Here is a 14,415-nt window from a genome sequence, read left to right as displayed (position 1 = left end):
TCGGAGCACAGCTGAATAAACCCGGACCTGATGTGCCGCATACAGCAGCTAAGCCACTGCTGCCCCCTACAGGCCGGCACGGGTCAGTGCAGAAGCCCATAGCTTAGCCCCACATATAAACAGCCGGGACATGTTTGGTGTCTGAAGTTTGCTTCTTTAGTTTTAGCACTGAAGCTATGAGGCTAACGTAGATAACAAGCAATGGGAGCATAATTACTCCACCAATTAGCATGAAGCTAACAGCAAATCTAAATCATCAAACCGTGTGGAGGTGTTCAGTGTCTCTAATAGACTGGATTGTGTGGTTTCTGACTCTGTGTGACTCACTGTTACCTATAAACATGGACTAAAGTGGTGGGTAGCGCTGTCGCCTCACAGCAAGAAGGGCCTGGGTTTGATTCCCTGGCCAGGCGACCAGGGTCTCCCTGTGTCTGCATGGGTTTCCTCCAGGTACTCCGGTTTCCTCCCACAGTCCAAAGACATGCAGTCAGGCCAACTGGACATGCTAAAATTGTCCCTAGGTGTGAATGTGTGAGTGAATGTGTATGTCTGTCTGTCTGCCCTGCGATGGACTGGCGACCTGTCCAGGGTGTATCCTGCCTTCCGCCCAATGACAGCTGGGATAGGCTCCAGCAACCCTGAGGGAGAAGCGGCTTAGAAGATGTGTGTGTGTTAAGAGTTCATATCAAAGCACTTTTGGTCCAAATGTCTTTTATACACCGGAAGGTTTTGAGCGCTGACATCACAACAAGGGCTAAAATGGGCGTGGCCTTTGGCTGTATTCCCGAAGTAGCCCTGACCTTAATATTGGCTGAAAGAAATGAACACATATGACATTGTTTCCTCAAATTGAACCTGATTAGAGCCAGATTCAGTAAGGAGCACGCAAAAGCAGTGATCTGTGCTGCAGTTTATTGAGCACAGCTGGCTTTAATGTACGGCTTATTTTATGATCTGCTATTGAAATGATGTCACCAGCAAACTGGCACTCATAATTCAGATCGTCTTAGAGTTTAGAAACCGGGGAAGGACAGATTCTCTTTAAATGAGCTCAGATTAAATCTATCAAAAGATACAAATGGGGAACTTAAAATATCATTGCTGTCCAAAAAACAAACAAGTATCTCCATTTTTTGCGATTTTTAGTTTTCTGCACAGTTTGAGCTCAGCAGCTGTCCTTTACATTGTGGAAAAGTTTCATGATGATTGGACCAATAGAAAAGGTCCAATTGTGCTTAGAATAAAATCTCTTTACATTAATCTTCATTGAAAGTTGAGGACGTTTTTGCCCTCTCCTGTAAAGTTACTATTTTGGAGAAACTTGTTTTTCTTTGGACAGCGATGATTTTATGCATTGGTGTGTTTTTTTTTATATTCCAAAAGTGCACCAAACATTCTGGCTGATTTAATACAGTTTTAAATGTGTCTGATAAGCACATTTTTGCATGTTGTTATCGTAACTTTACAGGAGAAAGAAAAAACACTCTTAACTTTTAATGTTAGTCAATGTAACAAGATCCTTTTAGTCATTTTGGATCATTACTGTTGCTCCGTCCATTGTGACATTTTTACAAAATGTGCGTGGCAGCTGCACAAACCCATTTCCAAAAAAGCTGAGCAGAATATAAATAAAAATAGAATGCAATGATGTGGAAATCATGTAAACCATATTTTTAAAGGAAAATACTACAAAGACAACATTTCAAATGTTCAAACTGAGAAATTTTATTGTTTTTTGAAAAATATATGCCCATTTGAATTTGATGCCAACAACACGTTCCAAAAAAGTTGGGACGGGGGCCTGTTTACCACTGTGTTTCACCACCTCTTCTTTAACAGCACTCTGTAAGTGTTTGTGAACTGAGGAGACACTGCTGTAGTTTAGAAAGTGAAATGTTTTCCTGTTCTTGTTTGATACAGGATTTCAGCTGCTCATCAGTTCAGGGGCTCCTTTTCGTATTACTCATTTTATAATGTGCCAAATGTTATCAGTGGTGATGAACATCGCTTCTCCTGCTTTTCCCTTTTTTCTGCATCTAATACTGATGGTCAAATCTCATTCTCTGCTGTTAGTGTTTTACTATCCGGTGTCGACCAGAGGAGGATGGGTTCCCCTTTTGAGTCTTGGTTCTTCTCAAGGTTTCAGACCCGGATTTTTCTGTACACCTGCTTTGTGACAACAGCTGCTGTAAGAAGCGCTACATAAATAAACTTTGACTTGACTTGAAATCTTTAGTATATTCTCTTTCAAGGTGCAAGACAAAAAGAGAAGCTTGCCTATAATAACAAATCTTCCTTCTTCCACCTTCACTGCAAAGGAATTGTGCATTTTTCTTCCTGCCGTTAAAAAGCACGCAATTTGGTTCCAGTGAGTTCGGATTAATAGTTCGCTCCAGTTCGTTAATTTTCAAAGCCTCCTCCACCATTTTTACACCTCAGGCGTGCCACGCCTTAAAATGCATATTAATAAAGTCAGGTGCAGCTCAGTGATGCCGTCGTGTGGTCACAGAAAAAATCAGCTGTGAGAGCTGCCACTGAAAATGCTTAGTAAATCTGACATTGTCTTTAAAATGGAAAGTTATTGCGAACTTACATTGAGAACATTTGGCAAAGCTAGGTGTTCCCAAACTTTTGAAGTCCTATAATGGAGATATAATAAGAGTTAGAGGCCTGTTGGAGTGACCGTGGTTCAGACTAAGCAGGAATTTACTGGACGTTTAAAGTCATTAGTACATAAAATGTTCCATGTTTCTGAGATCTGAGGTCAGCGTTGGTCGTTCTGTCTCATTCCGCTCAGTTCTGTTTGTGCTAAAGTGACTGTTTAGGCTTAGAAATGAAATAATTCATTCTTTATGGTCGGCCTGGTGGACATGGTCTTGTCTGGGGCTCAACTTTAATAACAGTGGTGTTTTACCATCAGAAGAACAGTTTAGTCTAGATTTAGGTTTAGTCTGGGTCTGAAAAACTGGACCTCGCAGTTTATATTAGACATTAAAGTCTAAAATCCTCACTGATTTTTTATTTTTTTTATTTCAGGTTGACTTTAAGGGTGACAAATACTACAGAAATCCTCCACAAAGCTGTTACCATCTGTACCATGTGCTTGATATAACTGATTTTCAAAACACTGTAATCCCGACTCTCTCTGAGGAGAGATGATCTCACTGCAGAACCATCCCAGCCAGTCCAGGTGTCTGGATGTGTATGTAAACGTAGATCAGCTGATTTTGAGCAGCTGTCTCTGAGGTGGCCTGCGGGTCAGTGTGTGGTGTTTTCAGTTTGCGATGGTGTTTCTGGCCTCTTGCTTCTGCCCTGGAACTCAGCTTTACTTATCAGTTTATAGATGCAAGCTACAGAAACTGGGTAAAGCCTGCAGTGACAAACAAAAAGGCCCCAAAAACACCAGCTGTTCTGTGTTGCATCAGGCAGTGTCCAAAAAGTTTTTAGTGAACATACACATGCTGCCCCCGGCATTCGGCATCTCTAAGGCTGGATGTACACTGTGTGACTTTCAAAATCTTAACAGACTTTGTCACAGAATTTCTTGTCTTTTTGTCGTGAGGCGCTCACACAAGAGTACGAGACAGAGAGAGAATAACACACACAACAAGTTTCAGCTACAAATACACTATATTGCAGGTAAGAACTCCCGGATCTCAGATCACATGACACAAAAATAACTTACTGAACCCATTTGTGCTTTTATGCCCAGAGAAAGCGCAAACTGGGGAACACTCAAAGAACCCTTCGCAACTCTCTGGGGTCCAAGAACTCATGTCAAATCCGATGTCTCTGTATCTGTTTCTGTATCTTTGTGATAATCCAATTGTGATACTTTCCCACAGAAATCCAGTTCAATCATTTCCTGAATCTGTAGAGTCGCCCTTTCCATTCCATCTTATCACGAGATCATACGAGACTCACATCCGGAGTTATGAGCCTATGAAGAGGGGCTGAGATACACGTCATCTGCCTCTCACCGTGTGGAACCGGTGGATTCGTGTGTCCGTCTACATTCTGTGTGAAACTGACCAATGGACACTCAGGAAATCACTAAGGACTGACCATCACGCCGGAAACCCTTCATTCTTCATTCAGTCCACATCAGAGACTCATGTGAAATGGCCTGCAGAGAGTTTACAGCTGCTGAAGCTGCTGCAGCGGTTTTGAAAAATAGTGATGAAGATAACGGAGCATTTAGATATGAAACATATGAGGATCATGATATATGAAGAGCCTTTAAAGGAGAGTGTATCTCAGCCCCTCTTCATAGGCTCATAACTCCGGATGTGAGTCTTGTACGATCTCGTGATGAGATGTAATCTTAAGAAATCGTATTTCTGTGCTGGATCATCACAAAGACACACACACAGATATACAGACATCAAATTAGACACAGGGAAAGGGTTCTTTGAGTGTTCATAGTTCTATATAGGACCTTTTTTATTAAGGGACCTTTTTTATACCTCTTTATTAAAGAACCCTTGAATGACCACCTTTTAAAGAGTGATGATGGACATTGAATTTTTTTATTCTTTAAAAAACCTTTTAAATTGGGTTCCACTTTTGTTACAAGTCAAAAAACTGTTTTTGGGTGCTAAATAGAAAGATTTTTGTTGACTGTACCCTTAGTGCAGGCTGGTTGTAATTACTCTCCAGCCTTTCTCCACATCAAAGATCTATCATCAATTTGATGTTGAAATGTCTCAGAAAATAAATATTATCATGTTACACATTTTACAAAGTAATCTAAAGATCTTTATTAAAGTTTACCAGTGGTAAAAAAGTTAACAGGTCCCACTTTTTAAGGCCACGGTATCCCTCACCACAGTTACATTCCTAAATAAAGTAAACATATCCACAGAAATGGTTTTTTTTTCCACAATGCTCTCTGGAATGAATACTTGGCCTGGGCTGATTAACTGGAAACAATTCTCTATAAAATTGCTCGATCCATGAACAAAACAAGAATACACTGGAAGAAGCGAGTGACTCCAGCTCAGCCAAAATCTGCTCCTAATGTGTTGAGCGTGAGCCCAGAATCCTGAAGGCAGTTTGAAGTCCTCTTTATTTCCATTCTGTGTCTCCACTACATCACATTATGGGATTTTGCTAGCGGCTTCACGGCCGATAAGATTAGACATGCATTTTTCTCTTCGTTTTTCTCCAGCCAAACGGGATTATCTGAATTTACACTGTCTAAAAACTTTAAACGGGACGTTTTGATCTCTTCTGACTTCAAATCCTAAATCTTCGATTTCATATTTGAGCTCATAAAACATGAAAGGATGTAAACGCATGCCGTCCATCAGACAGAGAGGTGTCAGATGTGATTGTTCAGCCGACGACGGATGCCTTTGATTTGAGGTGAAGACGTCACTGTGGTGTCTCTGCGCTGGTGGAGAACACCAAAAGGTCCCAAAGGAGAAACCACAGAAACACTGTGAAGAGAGCTTGGAGAGAACAAGTAGCACATTCATATGGTCTCCTATTGGAACATTGTGTTTAAGACTGAATTCTGACATTTTCACAAAAGAAGAAAAAAGATACCCCATGAAAATAACATCATGGTTAAATGATCACACATGATGTTCACCTGTCCACTCTCCATATGTAAGCAATAGAACATGAGAGGGAGTGTGTTATTGCGAAATAGCTGTAGATCATCACAGCTGTGATATTATTTGTGATAACACACAACCTATTGCTGTTTTATTGCTTTTATACAACAGTTTAATAAATAAAGTAATAAATTAATAAACTGGGCCGTGAACGTTGTTGTTTTAATGTTCGCAGTTCCTTCACCAAATTATAGTTCCTTAATGAGCAGCTTGTTGCTACGTCAGAGTAACGAGCTCCGCCCACTCGCCGCACAGCCGGCAGTTCGTTCTCCAGCTCCTCACACTAAACTCCCAAACTGTCATCACCACTGAGACAGAAGATCAGCTAAACATCCTGGAATCAGCCAGAAATGAACCCAATACCCTTCGCCAAACATGTAGTCTGATCTTCAGAGTCTGACCAAATCGGACTGAGCCATAAAACTGCCGCAATATCAAGTTTAGCTCAGTTTTGTCAGTTTTTGCCAGATCAGTATTAATGTTGTTTTGTTCCAGCCAGTCTGTAAAGCATCTTACAGCCCATTTAGTTTGGCGAATGGTGTTGGGTTCATTTCTGGCTGATTCCAGGTTGTTCAGCTGTTCTTCTGTCTCAGCTGCCGACTGAAAAGCTGCTCAGTGGTGATGACAGTTTGGGAATTTAGTGTCGTCTCATCTTCAGAGTCTGACCAAATCGGCTGTCGGTCAAATGTGATCTTAAAAGTGTCCATTTTCTGTTTGTGGCAAAGTAAGAAGTAAAAACATTAAAATGGCTTGAGCGTCTCCTACAGCTGTCAGAGTCGCTGCTTAGCAACGCCGTCTCAGTGGAGTGATACAGTGTTTGTGAAAAACCTGTGATGTTACGGCAAAATAACAGCACAACCAACCAGCTTGCGTGGCCAGAACTGACTGTTGTATAAAATATGATATATATTTGTATGTGTAATGTAATATATTATAATTTCTATATTAGATTTGACGCTGCATCTGCACCAACAGCCAGAAGAAGTTGGTGCAGCCCAGAAAGTGTTGGATAGCAGGCAGACAGAACTGTGGCACGGCCTGTCCATAATAGCCGTGACCTTGGCTGAGTCCACACTCAGCTGTCTGTTGGAAACCACAGCAAAGTGACCAACTGGGTGTGGAAAACTCAAAGAGCCAAATACACTCACCAGGAGAACTCTTAAAAAAAACTCAGAGTGCAGACTTACTGTCAGAGTGTCGTAATCAGACATCATGGTTGCAGAGTTCAGGGATGAGTACATCTCACTGGAAGAGCTTCTAACATGCTGGAGATAAAAACCCAGGAGAATCTTACACAACTAAACCCAAAACTCAAAACTTAAAAGCTATGTCCACTAGGGGGCAACTGAGTGCTGAAAGGTGCCTGGCTGGCACAGGAAAACCCTCCTTGATTCCAGATTCAGATCTTGCGAAACACTGTCGATAATAAACAATAAACAGTGACAGTGGAGGGGGCACTCTTACTGCTTATCTTGAGAAAACGGCAGAAACAGAGTTTAGTTTATTGTCTGCTTCTGACATCAGAGAACAGAAAGTGTTCAGTGTTCGTCTTAAATAATCATAATAATTCTAATGAATAATAACCATATAAAAGAAAAACAAACCTTGCAACAATATTTTATAAACAATATGCTTTTTGTACCAAGGAAGTGTCTTCAGATTTGTTCATGATGCTTAGGCTCTTTATTTATCCCAAAACCAGCTGTTTTACAACATGTATGACAATGCATCACTGCAATAGAGAGGCTTTGCTTTGTTTTCATAATGAATATAAATGACTAAAAATTCAAATGTATTGATAAAAGTCCTTAGACCACCCTAAGGTAAAGATATAGAATAAAAAGTTAAGGTATAGAAAACAAACAGAATATTTTATGCTTTTATGCAGTTGAATGCATTAAAATATAATAAACATAATAAAAAGCACACTTTAATTTACTGGCTGTAAAGGAAAACAATAATGATTAAAAGGCTAAATATACAGGCAATTACACATTGTAATCAAAAAATTTCTCTGATTTAATGCTAAAATGAGAAAATCAATCAGCAAGTATGCACAATAATGTCTGGTCCCACTTTACTATTAGACTATCGTTATAACGAGTTTATGAATGGTTTAAATCAGTTTATTAATGGTTAATAATTAGGTTATTAACACTATAAAATCAGAACAGTGACAACATATTCATGCAAAGGGAAACAGTGACCTGTTGATTGCCAAATAGTGAGCTCATGTCCATCTATGAAGATCAGCTTGTAATTCTGATGAAAATACTTTTCATTTTGTGTTTGTGTCCATCATCACATTTCCTTCTCTTTTCTTCTCATTGTCTATTTCAAAGCTAATCACATCGCATCAAAGGAAACATCTGAAGTCAGGTGTCAGATCCAAACTCTGTGATGGTTGGTATAGTGTAATGGGTAACATCTCTGCTTTCTATGCTGTAGACTGGGGTTCAACCCCACCTAGGTAAGCACTCTTATACTACCCCAATAAGAGTCCTTGGGCAATATTCCTAACACTACCTTTGCCTACCTGTGTAGAATGATCAAATTGCAAGTCGCTCTGGATAAAAGCGTCTGCCAAATGTGTTTTTTTTAGTGTTAGCAACTCCTCACCTGGCCACCAGAGGTCTCCTTCCTCTCCACAAACACAGCACACTACTCCACATATCCTTTGTGTCTGTTTAATGAGCATTTCTACTATTTTTGTCTACTGTCACACATATCTACTGTTGTGAGGTTGGACAGGGTTACAGAACACTGCTAAATATCCCATTCAACCTAATGAGAAACTGTAGAACAGACTCAGTTTATATCACAATACCTACATTTAGAGTCAGTTATTCATTCAGCCTAATGAGAAACTGTAGAACAGACTCAGTTTATATCACAATACCTACATTTAGAGTCAGTTATTCATTCAGCCTAATGAGAAACTGTAGAACAGACTCAGTTTATATCACAATACCTACATTTAGAGTCGGTTATTCATTCAGCCTAATGAGAAACTGTAAAACAGACTCAGTTTATATCACAATACCTACATTTAGAGTCAGTTATTCATTCAGCCTAATGAGAAACTGTAGAACAGACTCGGTTTATATCACAATACCTACATTTAGAGTCGGTTATTCATTCAACCTAATGAGAAACCGTAGAACAGACTCAGTTTATATCACAATACCTACATTTAGAGTCGGTTATTCATTCAACCTAATGAGAAACCATAGAGCAGAAGTTATTTGTTTCACTCAAAGGGAAATTCAGTTTTTTAATGAAGTCCAGCTTGGTAGCATTTTAAACTGGAAACATAATGACTCTAAACTTTATTCTTTGCTGTCAATGTAAAGCTTGTCCAAACTCACAGCAGGAAATATAAAAACACACATTTGTTTGTGGAGCATGGGATGGTTAATTTTAGCTGCTCTGCTTATCTGCTTCTCTGTTGAGCTATTAATCATAGAGGTTAACATGGACATTTAGTAAGAAAGAGGAAAAGTTAATGAACAGAATGGATGATGGGATGATTCATATGGCCTTTTGGAATGCAGGGTGATACAGGATCTGTGGTGAGAGACCCTCAGAATCTCATAATCACAACACAGGATTCAAGGCATTGTGTTCTTAGGAGAGCCAGTATCATTCTGGAAAATAAAAGAACATTAGAAAAACTTACAGAACCAAAAACACTCACACCAGGAGAATGCTTAAAAACACAGAGTGCAGACTTACTGTCAGAGTGTCATAATCAGACATCATGGTTGCAGCGTTCAGGGATGAGTACATCTCACTGGAAGAGCTTCTAACATCCTGGAGATAAAAAAAACAGGAGAATCTTACTCAACTAAACTCACTCTGCAGGGTAACATTCACTCAGTCATAAGGATTGTAGACTTACTGTCAGAGTGTCATAATCTGAGGACATGGTGGTGGGATTTAGAGTTGTGTAGGCATCCCTGGGAGAGTCTCTGTGATGCTGGAAGAAAGAAGAGCATTAAAAACATAAAACTAAATAGACTAACCAGGAGAACACTTAAACAATCACACAGCAGACTTACTGTCAGAATGTTGTAATACGAGGACATGGTGGTGGGCTTTAGAACTGTGTAGGAGTCATTGGGAAAGTCTCTAACATGCTGGAACAAACAAGAATAATTAAAAAACATCTAAATCTAAGTACGCTAACCAGGAGAACACTCAGTCATTCACACAGTAGACTTACTGTCAGAGTATTGTAATCTGAGGACATAGTGGTGGGATTTGGAGTCTTTTAGAGAGAGATCAAGAGAACACAATTTCAGTTTTTAATTCAGTTGCAGTTTTGTAAAAATTGTTCATGAACAGAGAAAGTAGAAACACCTCTCGGTACCTGAACATCTGCTTCGTTTTCTGCTCCTCCCTTTCTTCTGATCATATTCCACCGCCACATCCATCCTGTGGTGATGATTAAAGCCAGAAAGACTGATGATCCCACCATGACAAATTTTAACACTGAGCTCTCCTCTACATCTTCAGGAGCTTCAGAACCTTTGGCAGATTCTGGATCATCAGAAATAAACAATGGACCACATGATCAGTTATGGCAGGCAACTCTGAGAAACTACTTCTATTGTGACAAATAATGCCAAAGACACTTCAGAAACAACAGGTGTTAATCTGAAAAGGCCAGAATTTCTCATATGTTATGTGGTAAAGTGCTATTTAGAAAGACAGAACTTGTCAATCCAATAAAGAACTGTTACCTCCTAAAGCACAAGAATACTGGAGAACATCCTCAGTGCTTGCTGACTCCAGATAGAGCTTGTTGTATCTGGTGGGTTTGTTAGTTACAGGCTGTCCGTTCTTGTACCAGATGTAAGTGGGGTTGTTGGGCAGAGTGCAGGTGGAGATGCAGCTCAGTGCTACTATCTGTCCTTCTGATGGAGTGGAGGGACTCATCATCACCTGAAGATCTGAACATGCAAAGAATCGGAAAATTTATCTACGTAAATCTACATGTCAGCCTTACTTAACTAACTAAAGCCTACAGTAGCTCTGATATGTTCATCAGAACACAGATGACAGGATGCTGAGTAATGTTTCTTTACTTTATGTGCTGTAAAATCAGTAAACACAGCAATGCTAATCAATTTGGGATACAGCCTCCATATTGGTTCACACATATGCAGTCTTATACAAAAGTTTGAAGATACACCATATGAGCTATATGAGCTTCTTGGAAATTCCATTTCAAAACCATGGACATTAATATGGAGTTGCCCCGCTTGACCCACTGGGGCTATAACAGCCCCCCTTTTTCTTGAGTGTATGTGCTGGAATTTGTGCCTAATTAGTCAAAAGAGCATTTGTGAGGTCAGGCACCGATGTTGGATGAGAGAGTCTGGCTCACAATATCCATTCTATTTCATCCCAAAGGTGTTCAGTGGGGTCAAGGTCAGGGCTCTGTGCAGGCCACTGGAGTTCCTCCACACCAAACTGGTTAAACCATGTCTTTATGGAGCTTACTTTGTGCACAGGGGCTCAGTCATGCTGGAACAGGAAAAGGTTTTTTTCCTAACTGCTGCCACAAAGCTGGAGGCATATAATTGTGTAAAATGTCTTTGTGCTGTAGCATCAACATCACCCTTCACTGGAACTCAAAATAGCCCCAGCTCATTATCCCTCCTCCACCAAACTTTACTGTTGACACTATGGATTCCAGTAGGTAACGTCCTCCTGGCATCCACCAAACCCAGATTCATCCATCAGACTGCCAGATAGAGAAGCGTGATTCATCACTCCAAAGAACATGTTTCCACTGCTGCATACTTTACACCACTCCAGTTGGCACTTGGCATTGGGGCTTGTGTGTTGCTTCTTGGCCATGGGAACCCATTCTTTTGGCCATATAGTGTAAAGTAATGTGTTAACATAAAATGAGTAAAAATGTGCAGGGGTGTGTGGAATGCCACCAGACTTTTGCATATGACTGTACTTGTGGTATGTCATTATGTATACAGTAAAATAAATACAGTAACACTTTACCGTAGGGCAGTGTTTATAAGGTTACATAAGATTGCCCTGAAAACTGACCTAAACCTATATAAACATTTTTAAGGTTTTTTGAATAGGTGTCATCTGCTTTTGTCAACTTTGACATCAAATTGACATAACACCTCAAATGACATCAATTTCTCTGACATTTTTGGTATGGAATTATATAGTATATTGTGACACCTGACTCTACAGTTTGAATAATGATGTCAATTTTATAAATGGTAAAATAAAACATTTTATATAACAAAGAACAAGTATTTATAAACAACTATGCATGTCTATTTAATGTCTCAAGTAGATTATGTAAGTGTTGTGTAGCCTTATGAACACTGATAAACAATACAGGTTTACCAAGTATAGAATTCACATAGAGTACATTTGTGAGTTTGGACCATGCCTTCAGCATTTGGTGGTAGTATGAGGGAAGACTGATTGAGGGAGGGGAGAGAACTCTGGGGTAAGTTGCTATTAAGGTTGTAAGATGAGAAGCAAGGTGGAGCAGATAAAATTGATTCAGTTTCATAGCTTGATGGAGACATGACTCCTATCTTAACAGACAGCCGTGTCTGAATCATTGATGAGCAAGCCAAGGGCAACAGTGGCAAGGAAAAACTCCCAGGGGCATAAGTATGGAACCTTGAGAAGAACCAGGACTCAACAGGGAAACCTATCCTCCTCTGTATTTGTGAAGATTATGGTGAAGATGACTGGTAAAGGGTCAGATTACAGTATAGCAGATTATATTACTTTCTGAAGGGAATGGACGTGGAGCAGGCATGGGTGTTAGAAGCTAGCGGCTGCATATGGGAATTGGTGATGGATGTGATGATAGATAGAGGCAGCTGGATGATGCTCTGGTCATTGCCGGAGGTAGTTCAGTATGGAGTATCTTATTGGCAACAGAATGGTTGTTCAGTTATGAAGGTAGATGAAGATCAATTGCTTGAAATTAAAACCTCCAAAAGGCTAGTTATAGTAACAGGTTCCTGTGTGAAGGAAGACATTCTGAAGGGGGTTCCTCTGTGATGAGATGCAATGGTGACTCAGGGGAGATGGAGTGGGTGTCGTTAAAAGAGAGAGGAAGTCAAGCATAGCCAAGCTGTTGCACAGGAGAAACCTGAGAAGCAATGTCATCTAGAAGTATGGTGAATCATCAGATGTGAGGGAGCGAGAGGTGGAGCCAGCAAGGAGGGTGGACAGTCCAGAGTGAGGTAGCAGAAAGGGGTGTATGGTGCCTGAGAAGGTAATGAAATAGTTCCAGATTCTTGTAGCACCAGTAGAAGTGGGCGGAGGCTGAATGGTTACTTTAGAGTAGCTCAACTCCTCTTCATCCCTAGTTGGATGTGCACTGCTGAGGGCTGAGAATGTGCAGTGATGATTGCTGTCTAGGAAGGAAGTTAGGTCAAATGATTTTACAGTAGACACATTATTGACGCACTTTAGAGAGTGAGGTTTGCTGGTGTCAAAAATGAGGAAGTGATGAAGCCAGTAGAAGGTTAGGGAATGGAGAAGATGCCTTGTGCCTTGAGGATTTGCAGGTGAACGTGAGAGGAGATGTGAAGCATCAGGACTTGGTAGGTAAGGTTCCAAGGGGTGCAGTTGTGAGGAACTGGAGGGGGCATGGGGAGTCAAGCAGTGATAAGTGGGGCATCCAGAGGAGAGGGGTACCCGAGGAGGTACAATGGATTGAGGGGAGGTTGGGGGCAGAATGAGGAATTAAAATGGGGGGTTTAAGGTCATACGAAGAGTATAGAGGAAAGAAGAAGAAGAAGAAAGGGGATGAAGGGAGGATGAATGAAGAGGAAGGGATGAGGCATGAGGGATAAAAAGAGGGATGAAAGGAGAGAGAAAGAGAGAGTGGGATGTGGAAAGAAAGGGATGAAGAAAAAACTGATTTGGAATTCTTGTAACACTACAGAACTATCCTGTTAGATCACTATAAAAACTGTTAGCAACAGGCAATAAACAAATAAGCTGCATTTTAGAACATGCTAATGAGCCACTGAATACTGAAAACTACTCAGTTTACCAGTAGGTGGCAACTTCCCCCCTCCTAACTAGGGTATTTGAATCAGACACAACATTTGATGTGTACACGTACCTGTAACGCTCAGAATAACTCCAGGTTTACCAGTGAATTCTTCAGCAGTGTTAGTGATGAACTGAAAGTGATATTTTCGAGAGTCACTCTTTCTAACATTTCTCATTCTCAGAGTGCAGCTTCTCTCTTTATCTCCAAGAACATCCACTCGACCAGCAAACCGCTCGTCCACACTCACATCATTTTTAGGCCAATAGTAATACCAGAATGTTTCAGTAACTGTCTGATCTCTGGGATATGAGTAAGTGCAGGGAAAGTCCACTGATGACCCCTCCAAAGCACAGACTCTTCTGTCTGAGTAGGTCACACTCCAGCAGTTCTCACCAAAAACACCTGTAAAAGTAAAGGATTATCACCTTCTGAAATGATTGGTTCATAAATTATTATTTATAAACAGCTTTCATACTAACACACTGCATTGGATCGGATGTGATCATGATCTTCAATGGAGCAGGAGTAGCTGCCAGGACCAGGATGTCTATATAAACTGAAAAGGTTCATTAGTCCAGCCCACTCGCTTCCCATTTTTGTACCAGCTGTAACGAGCAGGTTGAGAGGTCAAACTGCAGGAAGGGCTACAGATCAGTGTCTGTTCTGTCTGCTGTTCACCGTAAGAGGTCATCATGATCTGTAGGTCTGAGTGAAAATGAAGTT

General features: G+C 40.5%; 1 protein-coding gene across 1 annotated transcript; it reads right to left on the bottom strand.

Annotated features, from left to right (window-relative positions):
• Positions 1-5,323: 5,323 nt before the first annotated feature.
• Positions 5,324-14,178, bottom strand: LOC118826882. The gene is made up of 11 exons (XM_036597927.1): positions 14,172-14,178; positions 13,762-14,094; positions 10,367-10,576; positions 9,994-10,163; positions 9,847-9,891; positions 9,683-9,760; positions 9,523-9,600; positions 9,357-9,434; positions 6,809-6,886; positions 6,591-6,704; positions 5,324-5,395 (listed from the first exon to the last, which is right to left on the bottom strand). Exons 2-11 carry the CDS (start codon positions 13,865-13,867, stop codon positions 5,324-5,326), a joined length of 1,029 nt encoding a protein of 342 aa, XP_036453820.1. The 5' UTR covers positions 13,868-14,094; positions 14,172-14,178.
• Between the last annotated feature and the right edge of the window lie 237 nt (positions 14,179-14,415).

Source organism: Colossoma macropomum, unplaced genomic scaffold, assembly GCF_904425465.1.
Source record: "Colossoma macropomum unplaced genomic scaffold, Colossoma_macropomum, whole genome shotgun sequence".
Taxonomy (NCBI): domain Eukaryota; kingdom Metazoa; phylum Chordata; class Actinopteri; order Characiformes; family Serrasalmidae; genus Colossoma; species Colossoma macropomum.
Note: the sequence above shows the minus strand (reverse complement) of the source record. Positions and strands in the feature narration are given on the sequence as shown.

Bases quoted from the DNA above. Each gene is read 5' to 3' on its own strand.
- LOC118826882 (XM_036597927.1), bottom strand. From the start codon at position 13,867: ATGAGAAATGTTAGAAAGAGTGACTCTCGAAAATATCACTTTCAGTTC. The intron at 9,435-9,522 runs GTAAGTCTACAA...TTTTATCTCCAG, and splicing joins CAGATTATGACACTCTGACA to GATGTTAGAAGCTCTTCCAG. The intron at 6,705-6,808 runs GTAAGTCTGCAC...GGTTTCCAACAG, and splicing joins CTGATTACGACACTCTGACA to ACAGCTGAGTGTGGACTCAG.